The following is a 12,964-nucleotide window of genomic DNA, read 5'->3' as shown; positions in this document are numbered from 1 at the left end:
ACGGGCTCCTGCGAGGGGGCAGTGCAGGGTCACAGGATCGTCCCCCGCCCCGCCTTCCCCTGCGAGCCTCACCATTGTCGTCCACCACACGCGTCTGCTCCTTGTTGCAGTCCACGGGGAGCCCGATGACCTCCACCTCCACGAAGGGGTCGATGATCTGGGCAGGTAGGGCAGGGGTGGCACCGGGCCTGGCGTGGCGGCGCTGCCCAACCCGCCCCCGCCGGGGCCCTCCTACCTCGCCTCGGTCCCCCAGCATGGAGTCCCGTGGCTTGGGGAGCTGCTGTCCGCTGATGATGCGGAGCACGAGCTGCTTCTTGAGCTGTCCGGGCAGAGGGTCCTCGGAGTTGGGGTTGAAGACGCCTGGGAGGGGCCAGGGGACCAGGCTGAGGGCTTTGTGGCGGCATGGGGCACTCCACTGCACCCCGTTGACCGGCCTGGAGTCCCGGGCCGGGGACAGGGGCAGAGGAGCAGGGTTCCAGCATGGGCGCACCAAAGGTCTGCGTGCCGGTGTCCCCTGGGACCGTCCTCGCCACCCTCCACACGCCGGGCTCCCGGTGATGGGGCTCCGCAGGCCCGTGCCCCCAGGCGGTAGAGTGAAGTTAGCCAAGGCTGGCCAGGAGGGCTGGGCGAGATCCAGGTTACAACGGGGACAGCCCCACGCAGCTGCCAGCAGCCAGCAGTGAGAGAGCTGGAGGCTCCGGGAAGGGATTCGGAGGTTCTGACTGCCCCGTGGGCAGTCGCCCCAGATGCGTCCTGCTGGGAGCCTCGTGGGGGTCAGGCGTGCGAAGGGGCTCCCTCGTTCACCCCTGCCAGCCCCTGGTAGCGTGGGGCCCTCTGCTGCACCCCCACTTCTGGCACCCGTACTTTGGAGGTGAGCCTGTGGCAGCTGCCCCTACCTACGCGCCCCGCAACCCCCGCCCCATGCCCCGCGCCCCGGGCTCACCCTGGCACATGCACTCGGGCTTGAGCACGTAGCCACAGTTCCCATTGGCACTGAACTTGGCCCGGTTCAGCTGCAGCATCCGCCCCTCCGACTGGTAGTTCAGGGCGACTATGGGGGTGAACACGAGGCGGCCTGTCAGCGCCCAGCACGTGCCCCACCCCCACCTCCCCTGCTTGGCTGCCCCCAAGTCCAGCGTTCGCCTGCGGGAGCCGGCCCCAGGCTCACCCTCACGTACAACCCAGGTCAGGCGTCCCGGCAGAAGGCCCCTGGAGCCCAGCACAGCCAGCCCCCCGCCGTCCCTAGAAGCACGCGGCCGATGTGCCTCAGTCTCGCTGGGCCCTAGGACCCCACCCCAGTGCCAGCCACTAGCGGGGTGTGGCGAGGCTCTCCAAGCCCAGCCTCCTGGAGCGCCGGGCCCTCCCCCTTCTCCGTGCAGCAAGCGCACCCATCTGGCAGCCGGCGTTCCAGAAGGGCTGGGGGTTGTAGTTGCTGGAGTCCACACGGTAGGGGGAGGGGTAGATGCGGGAGAGCTGGTGCTGGTTGAAGCGGAGGTACTGGGCCGGCTTCTGCTGCAGGATCTGCTGGGCCCTGGTCTCGCTGAAGGACGACACCTGCCAGCTGGACGCCACTGCGGGGCGGGGGGACGGCCTCAGAGGCCCGCCAGGCCGCAGCGCACCCGCTCCCGCTCCCGGGCCCGGGGCCCTCACCCTCCGCCTCCACGTCGCGCATGCCCACAGACTTGGTGTACTTCACCAGGTCTGAGAGGGCCCGGGACAGCTTCATGGTCTTTTTCTGCCGGGCGGCCCTGCAGGGAGGAGAGGCGATAGCCGTCAGGACGCCAGCACGGGCGCCCCTGCGGACTCGGGGCAGCCTGGGCAGCACGGTTCCCGAGCCAGGCTCCCTGGTCCACATAGAACGCGCACCCAACGCCTACTATGCCCCGGGGGGGTTCCGGGACGGGCAAGGGACCCCGAGGAGAGACGCGGGGGGAGGGACAGGTGCGGGCGCCAAGCCCACCCAACCACACAGCGGACTCTGGGAGCAGGCGCAGGGGTCCGTGTGGGCCCATCTGGCCCCACGACCCTGAGGTCCACACGCTGGGCTCCCCCTCGCCCAGCCCACTGTGACTTCACGGGGCCACAGCAGGGCCGGCGCGTCCAGCGTCCGCTGTTTCAGGGACACGGGCCTCGGCACTTCCTGCCCCACCCGTCCAGGGTCCAGGCTGGGGCAGGGCACTGACCCCCGGCTCTGGCTGCCCTGGGAGTCCAGGTCCTCGTCTCCCTCCTCCACGCTGGCCACTTTCTTCAGCTTGCTGGCCTTCTTCTATGAAGGGAGAGTGGAGTCAGGCCCGGTGGAGCCCCAGACCAGCCATGGCCCTGCACAGGCCGGAGGGGGCAGGAGGCAGGCCTATTGTCGGGGGGCCTGGTACCAGGGCTGCCCGGCTGAGCCTGCCTGTCCCCCGCAGTATGCCGGGCGGCCTGGGCCCGGGCCTGAGTGAGCCAGGGACGTTGGCTGCTATGCACCGGGGGGGCCGTCGAGGCACCTGCCCCCGGCAGCCCCCGACAGACACGTAGCAAGCAACCCGGGGGGGTTCCGGGAGGCGGGCCGGGGCCCCGGGGGCTGGAGGGGAGGCCCCGGCTGGCTGGCGCAGGGACAGCTGGGCCCGTGGGCTGGTGGAACACAGAGGGTCCCAGCAAGGTGCCCCCGCCTGGGAGCCCCGCCCGACCTTGCGCTTGGAGAAGCCGCTCATAAGGATCCGGTTGTTCCGTCGGCTAGCCCCGGCGTCCTCCCCTGACTCCACGTCCTCCTCCGCCTGGGGGAGAGGGAGACGGGGCAGCAGGGGGAGCCCAGCCTCAGGCCCAGAGCTCCGGGTGTCCCCCCCGGAACAAGCCGGGGGGAGCAGGAGCAAGAGCAGGAGGGGCTGCTGCCCCCCCCAGGCCTGTGGAAGCCTGGTCCGCCGCTACCCGGTGGGCGCCGAGGCCGCTGCCGGGGACCAGGCTCCAAGAGGGGCGGGGAGGGCTCAGCGGACATGTTGCTCTAAACCTATTCAGTCCCCCCGGACATGTTGCTCTAAACCTATTCAGTCCCCAGTTCTGCCTTTTCTCCCCACGGAGGGTGAGTGTGTGAGAAACGCTCTTTGTGTGTCTGGAAGTTTACTCGACCGCACGTGCTCATGTTAGGTGCGTGTGAGGCTCCCCACGGCTCTGGAGTCCTGTCCTGCTTCTGGAGGAGACAAACACGGTCTGCGCCCCCCGAAGCTGCTCTTGTCCACCTCAGGGCTACCGTGAGGCTTCCTCACCGCTGCTTACAGAGTACCTCCCGTGTCCCCGCCCGAGGGGCTCCCCAGGCCTGGTCCTGTCTGCACGTCACACGTCTGCACACCCATGGACGCACCTTCCCCACTAAGCGTGCCCCGGCCTGGACCACCAGCCGCAGCCAGGAGGAGAGCAAGGCCCCCTCTGTTGTGGACCCTGGAGCTCAAGGGGGACCCCACTGGACCCCACTATTGGGACAGGGAGCGCATGCTGGTCAGTTCCACCCCAGGGACACGGGGGACAAGACCTCATACTCTGGAGTGACCCCCAAGAACCCCCGGAGTGCCTGCCCCTCGGCCTGAACACCCCTGTGGCTCACACACGGGAAAGGAGTGTGTGGTCCGCGGCACGCTGGGCAGCTGCCCCCCAGCTCCAGCTGCTGCCCTGGGCTGCCCACACTGGCTCAGGGGAGAAGCCTGTGCCCGTGGGGAGTCAGGACTCTCCCATCTCCACCCTGGGCCTGTCCTGCTCGTGCACTGCTAGTCCACAGCTGCGCCTCGGCGGCCGCAGAGGAGCTCAGCATCAGCTAGGGTCCTGTCGCTCTCAGAAGCGTTTCTCTTTCTCTGCCCCGGCCCCAGCAACGCCAGCCCATCTCCCTCCTAGTTTACTGATGGCTCCACGGCCCGCTGGCAGAGGCACGGGGGGCCGTGTGCCTGCTGTGCTGGGAGCCGGGGAGGCCGACATGCGTCGCGGCTCTGCAAACACTGTCTGAAACAACACGCACACGCGGCTCTAAATCTGGGTGCAGCCAAGGAGGGGCGCGCGTCACCCCGCGTCCTGGAGGATCAGTGCAGCCTCAGCCAGAATCCACTGTCACCCTCCCAGCGCCCACATGTCCGAGCTTGGCTGGGTCCCAGCACGGGTCCTAGCTCCGACCGCCCTCAGGGATGCTGTGGGCAGCAGAGGGCCCGCCCTGGGCCAATCCTGCCCCCAGACACAGCCTAGTGACCCCAGAGAGCTCAGCAGGGTGGGGTGGAGCGCTCAGGACAGCAGGAGAAAGTGTTTCTGTGCCTTGGACAGAGCACAGACGGCAGGACCCAGCCTGGCCGGTCCCCTCTGATCAAGAAGGTCCAGTCCCGGCCCCTCTAGATGTCAGGGAAGGCGGTGCTGAGTCCCTCCTTGGCCAGCGCAGCCCCCACTAGAGCTGCACCCAGCACTGAAGACCGGGGTCCTGACTGGGGTCCTTTCCTTGCTCCTCTGGTGGCACCCAAGCCGCCTGCCCTCTCCCACACAGGACCTCCCAAGGGGTGGGGGGGCCACAACTTCGGGCCTCCCAGCAAAGGGGACAGAGAGGTATGTTGGGGACACATGCATGACCCCACTGCCCAGACGTCCCCCTGCTTAGACCCCCCACAGAGAGCTCTGTGCCCCACACCTCCCCATGTCCCAGCAGGGGAAGCCCTAGTGCTGCTGGGGACAGGGTGGTTCCCTGATCCCCTCCAAGCTCCATGCCTGGCCACTCAGCCTAAGCAGCTTCTCCTGCTCTTCCTCTTCCTTCTCCTCCTCCAGGAAGCCCTCCCTGACTTCCGCCCCCCCCCCACAGAAAATCACACAGAGGTAAGTTTCCCAGGTCCAAATGGCCATCCTGTGTCCCCAACTCCCCAGGTGCATGCCCAGACATTTCTTGGTCGAGGGAAAGCAGGGACTTCACGTCGCGTTGCCACACCAGACATACTGCCCACCGCTCACCCACCAGGGCCCAAGGTGCTCTGAGTCCTCCCCACCCAGAAACCTGGCATAGGTCTGTGGGGGGAGGTGTACGCACAGGTGTGCACAGGTGTGCCCTCAGCCGCAGGCTGACCTTGTGGGGTACACGGCCCTCACCTTTTTGCCCTCTGCCTTGTGCCCAAGCTTTCCAGACGGGGGCAGCGTGGACACGGTGAAGTCATTTGGGTCCTCACAGTCCCGAATCTTCGACTCCTTCATTAACGAGTCTAGTTTCTTCTTGGCAATGTTTTCCACACGCTTCCGATTGGTGGCGACCTGCCAGAGCGAGACGGCCACCCCGTGCCATCATCTCAGCCCTGCGGCAGCAGCGGTGACGGCCCCCAGGTCCCTGCTGGAGGGGCTTGCTGGAGCTGGGGAGCCCGAGCCCCATCTCGGCTTCTGGCCCTCGCCCCAGCCGCACACCTGCTCCTACACAACCTTGCTTATCCGCACGCCGCCCCGCCGCAGGGCTACACGGCAGACGTGTCATTTGCCCGGGGCCCTGGACCGTGACCAGCAGGCCCGAAACGAAGACCTCTCTGATTCGAACACCTGCATGCTCAACGCTGCTCGAGGAAGCTCGGCAGACAGCTTTCCAGGCATCAGGCGGGTGGTCCTTGCAGGAGGAGGTCAGTGCAGCCGGTGGGAGCCCTAAGCAGCTGGGGATGTGGGATCTCACCCCTGGCTCCCAGACACCTCAAGGAGTGGGCAGGGGGCAGGGACGGATGGCCGGCTGGCAGCCTCCAGGGCTCCTCCCCGCCTAGAATAGCCCCCGCCCCCTTATAGCCCTGACACACGGGAACCCCTCCAGGGCAGGTTCTGGGCCGTGTGCGTCTGGGCACCCCAGGAGTCACGCAAGGTAGACGTTAGACAACCTGGGTTCACAGTCACCTGGGGCCAGAGAAATCTGCATCCACCTCCAAAGCAGAAAGAATTCTGCTGCTTCAGGCTTTTCTAGAACAATTAGCCTACGTGGCTGGGAACGCTCCTGCTCAATTATTTTCCCATCTGATGGCCCCTCAGGGAGAAGTAACGCCTTCCTGCCTCACAGCAGCAGCTTAGAACAGCGCCCAGAGGAGAGAAGAAGCTAATTACAGAGCCCCCCAGAGCCCCCCCCAGCCCCGCTGGCCGAGCCCTTTTGCACTCCTCAGCCTCCCTGTGTGACTCCCCCAGCCCCAGAGCCTCTGGGCAGAGAGCGGGAAGCCCACTAGCCAACTTGGGCCGAGTCTCCGGTGGGGAAGGCACCCCCTCCAGCCGAGCACAGGCCGCTGTCTAGCCACTGTGCAAAGCACCGTCGCACCACCCAGGTACCCCCCCCCAGCCACCTGCCTCCTCCCAGCGAGGCTCGGAGCCTGCTGTCGGGGCTGCAGCTCCCGCCTTCCTCCCAGCCCTACTCACGTCCCCGTTGAGGAGTTTGCAGTCCTCGTCCATCTCGTCCGCGCTGTCTTCATCAGACACCTCGCCCTCCTCGGCATCCTCACTGATGCCGGCAGGAAGCTTCTTGCCCTGCGGGGAGGCGGGGACCACGGGAGGCGTCCTGCCGCAAGGGCCGGGAAGCCAGCACCCACCCAAGAAGCAGCAAAGGGAAGGAGCCCTTCGTAAGCTCGTGGACTTCAGGTCATGGGGTAGAGGCCCGCCCAGCACTCCCTTGCTGTGGCAGCACAGGAGGGAAAGGCTGGGCTGTGCACATGGAAGTCCCTAGATTACGAGCCCAGCACGGGAGAGACTGAGGCCAGGTCGGGGGCAGGGCCCACCCTGACTCCTCAGCATGGAGCCCTGTACTCTCTAGAGCAGGGCAACTGTCTCTCACCTGGCCCCAGAGCAGCGGTCAGAGGCCCAGTAGGAGGCCAGCCCAGGGAGGGGCAGGCAGGGGCTCACCTTCACCAGAATCTTGCCCTTGAGCATCTGCGGAGAGGGAAGCACGGTGGCGTCCTCCCCGCTTACGGACGACAAGTCCAGCTTGTCCCCGAGGATATCAGTCAGATACCGGGCCATCTTCTTCTGTTGGATGACACTGCAGTGGTTTTCAATGGACAGGATCACCGGGTACCTGTGGGCCCCAACGTGGGAAGAACAGAGTGAAGCCAGGGGAGGGCCAGGCCCCACCTGCCTAAGACCTCAAGTCACCTGCACCAGTGAATGAAGAGATCTTCCCAGCAGTCCGGATAGACGGACCTGCCAGCCACTGTGGGAAGGGGCCCTTCGATGGCTTTGAAAAGCAACCGAGTGGGTGTGAAAGTTGCTAGGACAGTGAAGAAGGCCTGCGGTTCTTATCCCGGGAAGTAAAAACAAAGGCGATTAGAAACTCCAGGAAAACCAGGGGACACAGTCAAGCAAGTCAGCAAGTCATGGTTTAAAAATGATGGACTCAACGGAGGTGCGACGCGGAGCGGTGAACCGACTGAAAAGACAATCTGGTTAGCCTGGACACCGCAGACACGGCCCTGCGAACGGCGCCAGGGTCCCAACACTGGTCCCAACTCCTTCCCATGAGAAAGGAGACATCGGCTGGGCCCACGCCACAGGGCAGAGCATTGGTGTTACCGCGCAGTGCAGGACAGGGAGCGCTACTAGGAATTTTCATTATGCTCTTCAGCTGTTTCATTCACTTTTTAACCAAGTGCACATTTTACTTGGATTTTTGCCAATAGGTAACGTGATCTTTTTAGAAAACGGAGGTGGCTCCGACCTAGAGGGCATGAATCAGAGTAAGAGACAAGTCCCGCATCGCAAACAGGACGTGGGGCAAAAGTACTCATCTCCCCATTTGTCAGGCTAGCGACTGAAGCCTCAAGTCCAAGGCGCTAGGGAAGAACCCTCTGCCTGCAAAGATCATGCTGGCGCCCAGAGCTTGCAAGCCCGGTGCTGAGACCCTGGGTTCTCAGCGGCCCCAAACGCCTGTCTGTCCCAGCTCCGCTGCCCTGACGTGCCTCCCTCACCTCAGTTCTAGGCCCAGGCTGCCACTCCGCACTCCCACTGCCTTCTGGCAGCCCCACACAGGGCTTGGGCAAGCTCCTTCGGGAGGGGCCCGTCTATTTCTGTTTCCTAAGTCAATCTTGCTTCTCCGCCCCTCCCTCGTCAAATTAGTTCTCTCCTTGCCTGAGAGCCTTGTTTAGCCAAGACTTGAAGGTGACTGAGTATGGGGAGGCGGTCTTCTATTTCCAGAAACTAAATTGGATTTTGCTCAACGGTGTCTGTAGCTACAGCTGAGTGACGGCAAATTGAGTTTGGACATAGAGCAGCTTCTGGGGGTTAATTAGTGCCAGAGCTACCAGTGCTGGAGGAGGCTGACCCCAGGGCCCGCAAGTGTGTGCGACAGGGACTGTGGGCACAGGGGACCCACCAGCCAAAGCTCATCTGTCACCAACTGCCCCCACCAGCCTCCCTCTCCCCAGACCTGTGGCTCCACTGCCTTCCCTGACCCTCAGCCTCAACGAGAGCCCCAGAGTCAGTCCTGCGACCTCTGCAAACATGCCTCCTGAGAGAGGATGTGGGGAGGGGCAGGAAGAGCCCTGTGGCCCCTCCCCCCACCCTCTGCTAGGGGCCCCTTCCCCAGTCCCAGCCACTCACTCATTCTTGACGAAAGCGTATTTGTTGATGGTTTCGATGACATCTTTGAAGAGGATCTTGGAGGTCAGAGTGTAGCCGTGGTGCACGATGGGCTCCCCGTCGGGCCCGTCCCAGCAGTCCACTGTGGGCAGGCGGACCTTGGTCAGGCCGACCCACGGCGCGGGGACCTCGGTCGGGCAGACCCACGGTGCGGGGACCTCGGTTGGGCAGACCCACCACGCAGGGACCTCGGGTCGGGCAGACCCACCACGTGGGGACCTCCCGCTCAGCTGCCAACACCAGCAGGAGCCTGTCCCAGCCCCCGCGGGGGGGGAGGGCAGTCATGCCACTCAGAGCCAGCACCGGTGTCCCCAAGAGCAGACGCCGGTCCGCAGCCCAGGCCCGCAGCCAGAGCCCCTCGCACGTACCCTCCACGCAGCGGCAGCCGGCCTGCAGGACCCAGGCGTACATGTCCACCCGAGACTGGGACAGGAGCTGGTCGCCCACGAGGTAGGTGTTGTGGGACGCGGTGATGAAATAGTGGCTCAGCGGCCGCGTCATGTCCTGGTGCACGCCGTGGTGCTCAGGGTTGAAGATGTCGCCGGCGGGACTCCGAGTATAGTTGGTGAAGCCTGCGTCGGGGGCACCGGGGGCGCTTAGCCCCGCACGCCGATCCCGCCCCAAGGCTCATCTCAGCACCACCCACCCCCGCGCCACCTTAGACAGGGAGCTGCCCGCTCGGGCCAGCTGCCCCGCCCTCGTATTGCCGGCCCGCACCCCCCATGGGCCCGCCAGGACAGCAAACCCGCAGCCACGCCCCCACTCACCGTCGATGCCCAGCACCCCCTTAGTCTTGTTTTCCGGGCAGGGCTCGAACTGCTGGACGATGTCCCGGCAGCTCTCAAGGGTCACACCCACCACCTAGGCCAGAGCAGGGGCTTAAGCCCAGGCTAGCCTGTCACTGGCCTGGGTAGCCTCGGGCAGCACCCACCACCTCCCCACTGCCTCCCCCCTGCCTCTGATCATCACATCAAGACTAACCACGGCGGGGGGAGGTTCAGGCCCCTGTGATGTGCTTCCTGGATTGGGGGGCACGCTAGCTGCCCCCAGTGTCACAAGACTTGGGACTCGGTGGCCAGAGGACTACTGGTGGGTCACACGGCTTCAGAAGAACTGTCTACGGCTTCAGATCCTTGAAGCCGGGGAAGGGTCTTTGGTTCCATCGGCTGGGCCACCCCTCATCCCCACCGGGCTAGGCAACTCAAGAGCTATGGACCAGGGCTGTCCCGGCAGAAGTCCCCGTATGGGAGGAGGTACAGGGGAACCAGGACCCAGGCCAACCTTGGAGGGACCCAGGGCGCCTCCTCTCCCTGCCTCTCCTGCTGCCTCCCCACATCTCTCACGGGTGAGCTGCACCACAAAGATGAGCCCAAGACAGCCCTGCACATCAGTGACCCCAGGAGCCAGAGGCCAAGGGACCTCCCAGGGCCCTGTGGTGCAGCAGGCCTGGAGCCCCCAGGTCCCAGATGCAGACCCACCATTCCCGAGTAATGCAGCTGTGGGTGCGTCACTGGTGACAGAAGGGAAAGGGGGCACCGCGGGTCAGAGCCCAGAGTCCAGAGGCCTGGCTGAGGGCTCAAACGGCCTTCCTGGTGGACAGTTTTTGTCCCAGATAGATGTTCTAGAAAGCTTAGGGTGAAGGACAGGGAATAATGAGTCAGAACTGCCCATCCCAGACAGGACCGTACTCTCACCTCTACCCTCCCCCCATGCACACCAGCCACCGTGACAGAGAACCCACAGCCTCGTCCCAGGGCTGCCCACAGTGGCTGGGCTGAGGAGGTTAGGGTTAGGGGTAGGGTTAGGGGATAGGGATAGGGTTGGGGTAAGGGCTAGGGTTAGGGCTAGGGTTAGGGTTAGGGTTTGGAGTTGGTCTGGACATCAGGAACCGTGAGGCTGGTGCAAGTCTCTCCTGTCCAACCCCAGAGCTTTTCTAGCAGTGCGGCCACAAGAACAGAACGCATTAATCTGTACATGTTAGGGGAGGCGTTCTGGGAGAACTGTCCCAGCTGTAGCCCTCTCTGATGTCCTGGGCTTGAGGCAGCCCTGCAGGTCGAGGTACGGCCAATGCCTGCCAGGGACTTTTGGGCTGTTGGTGCAAACACCACGTTGACCAGCCTGGCTCTCTCAGCTGTCCCTGCTGATCCGGCCGCCCAATTTTGGGCCCAGCCCAGTGGCCGAGAACCATTTTCCTTAACCTGGAGTCTGACTCCCTCTCACCCTCTGCCCAAAATGAGGTCCCTGAGGGTTTCAGGAAGTTTCAAGTCTGCAAGTTGATCCTCAAGGTGACCTCCCACCGGCCCTGAGGTGGCAGCCACAAGCTGTTTGAGCCCTGCCAAAGGAGCGCTCTTTCCTCAGAAAGAGAGGGCCCAGGGACACTGGCCTTCCCTCTCCTACTGCAGAGTGTCAGCGTCCTGCCCACCGCAGAAAGCAACAGCCAGCTCCTGCCTGGTCCGAGGTCAAGGGCGCCCCCATCCCTGAGCCTCTGGCCACTGCACCCCCCCATCTACAGGGCTATGCCCAGGGAGCCCTCAGCCTCTTCGGATGGGCAGGGGGGCATAGAGTCAGGGGAAAGGGGTGCACGCCCCTCGGGCTCCCAGGGCATCCAGGCATCTGCTGCACAGATGGGTGAATGGTGGCAGCGGCGGGCCTGGAGCTCAGGGGTACGGGCGAACCAGAGCCATGGGGGGAACCAGAGCCATGACGGGAACAGGAGGGATGCCTAGAGCATGGAACCCCGTTCCACGGGGAGTTCCACGCTAAAGGCGCTGTGGTGAGGCACAGGCTCCCTTCAGGAAGCTCAGAGTGTCTGTGGTCAGGGCTGAGCTGCTCAGAGGCCCACAGGGGAGAAGCCGTGGAACTTCCCCAGGGTCCCTCAGGGTCTCCATGGGACCTCGAAGAGGCTGGCATGGCCCATGATGGGAACCGAAGCAGGTCCATGGAGTGGAACCCTGAATGCCAGGCTAGCACCCATCCTCACACACTGAAGGGTTCTCAGCCACACTCAACCAGTTCAAGGGCCCTGGGAGCCCAAGGCGAGGCCGTGGAGGCTTGGACCCTGTGGCCGCTGCCCAGGCCCTCACCTTCTGCTCCACCTCCAGGAAGCGCTGGAGGTCAGTGACGTCCAGGTGGTCCTTGTGGTCACTGTAGGTCAGCATGAGCAGGTAGAGGTCCCGGCGGGTGGACATCATCTTATAGAAGGCACAGAACTCCTCAAAGCCCAGCGTCCCCTGGTGGTCATCTGTGTCTGCTTCCTGCATGCCAGAAATCTGTGTCCCCCAGTGTCCCAGCCTGAGAGCTGCCTGGGATCCTTGCAGCAGAGAATTCACTGGGCTCCCCCCGCCCGACTCTCCCACCAAGAAGCCACTGAGTGACCCTTTAACACAGATCTGACCCTTCCCGCCCCTAGTCCCAGACCTTCAAGGTCAACTTACACCTAAACCTGGCACAGTCACCCCACACTGAGAACCAACACTCCACACTGGAATCGAAACTCCAATCTGGGGGTCAGCATCCCACGTTAGAGCTGACACCTCTATGTGGCAGCTAATAGGCCGCTCTGGAGTTAATGCCCACCCCAGGCTCTGAGCCTGTGATGGTACCAGGGTGCCCAGTGGCCAGAAGAGCTCAAGGCCGCAGGGTGTACCGAGTGCCCTGCCTTCCGGCCGCGCAGCAGGGAGAGAGCACCTTGCAGCTGACTCCTTCCTGCCAGCAGGGCAGCTCTCACAACACCAGCAGGAGCCCGCTGGATGCCAGTGAGACCACAGAGTCCTTCATGAACCCACCCCTCAGGGAGCAACCCCTGAAGCATCAGACCCTGGGAACACCAAACGTCAGAGCCGGGACAGACCCAGAGGACAAGGGACCGGGCAACGGCAGGCTGGGCTGCCCAGAGGAGCCTGAGGAGCCCCGGGGCCATGGCGATCCCTGGGAATGGCTCAGAAAGGCCCCGCAGCAGGTGCCTCTCCAGCCCCAGTGCTCTGGGTGTGAGCAGGAACCCCGGAGGCTGAGGGCACAGCGGGGACGGGCGTGGGGTCAGCACCACGGACAGCAGTGCTCGCGGCCCTGCCTCCTGTCTGGACAGTCTTTCCTGGTCGGACACAACCTGGGGTGACGGGGGTGGGGCGTGGGCGGCAGGTCCCTGAGGCCCTCTCTGAACCGGGAGCGTCACCAGGGAACCAGGGACCACAGACACCCCCACGTCCCCATGCCCAGGGAGAGTACTCCTCTTGGGGGGGGGCAGATCTCTAACGCCTGCTCCTAGAGGGGCGCCGTGATGGGCACACAGCAGGGCCCCTGAGCCTCAGCCCAGGACACCAGCACCCATGCCACGGCTGGGACAGGACTGAAGACCATGTGTGTCTGCAGCTGTGTTGGAGGGCAGCCCTGG

At 64.4% G+C, this 12,964-nt stretch overlaps 1 protein-coding gene across 4 annotated transcripts in view; it reads right to left on the bottom strand.

The window, feature by feature from the left end:
- The window catches only part of PLCH2 (phospholipase C eta 2), a 64,556-nt gene that overhangs the window by 6,032 nt on the left and 45,560 nt on the right, over positions 1–12,964 (bottom strand). For all 4 annotated transcript variants that reach the window (XM_013064689.2, XM_013064690.2, XM_045063576.1 and 1 more), the window contains 14 exons: positions 11,658–11,828; positions 9,342–9,435; positions 8,943–9,146; positions 8,536–8,656; positions 6,844–7,015; positions 6,364–6,471; positions 5,083–5,241; positions 2,670–2,756; positions 2,184–2,266; positions 1,651–1,748; positions 1,389–1,571; positions 944–1,051; positions 236–360; positions 73–157 (listed from right to left, as the gene is read on the bottom strand). In XM_013064689.2, the coding sequence (XP_012920143.1) occupies positions 73–157; positions 236–360; positions 944–1,051; positions 1,389–1,571; positions 1,651–1,748; positions 2,184–2,266; positions 2,670–2,756; positions 5,083–5,241; positions 6,364–6,471; positions 6,844–7,015; positions 8,536–8,656; positions 8,943–9,146; positions 9,342–9,435; positions 11,658–11,828 (1,798 nt within the window). The remainder of the gene's footprint in view (positions 1–72; positions 158–235; positions 361–943; positions 1,052–1,388; positions 1,572–1,650; positions 1,749–2,183; positions 2,267–2,669; positions 2,757–5,082; positions 5,242–6,363; positions 6,472–6,843; positions 7,016–8,535; positions 8,657–8,942; positions 9,147–9,341; positions 9,436–11,657; positions 11,829–12,964) is intronic.

This window comes from Mustela putorius, unplaced genomic scaffold (genome assembly GCF_011764305.1).
Source record: "Mustela putorius furo isolate JIRA1106 unplaced genomic scaffold, ASM1176430v1.1 tig00003853_pilon_pilon_pilon, whole genome shotgun sequence".
In the NCBI taxonomy this organism is placed as follows: domain Eukaryota; kingdom Metazoa; phylum Chordata; class Mammalia; order Carnivora; family Mustelidae; genus Mustela; species Mustela putorius.
This window is presented reverse-complemented; position numbering and strand designations above follow the sequence as displayed.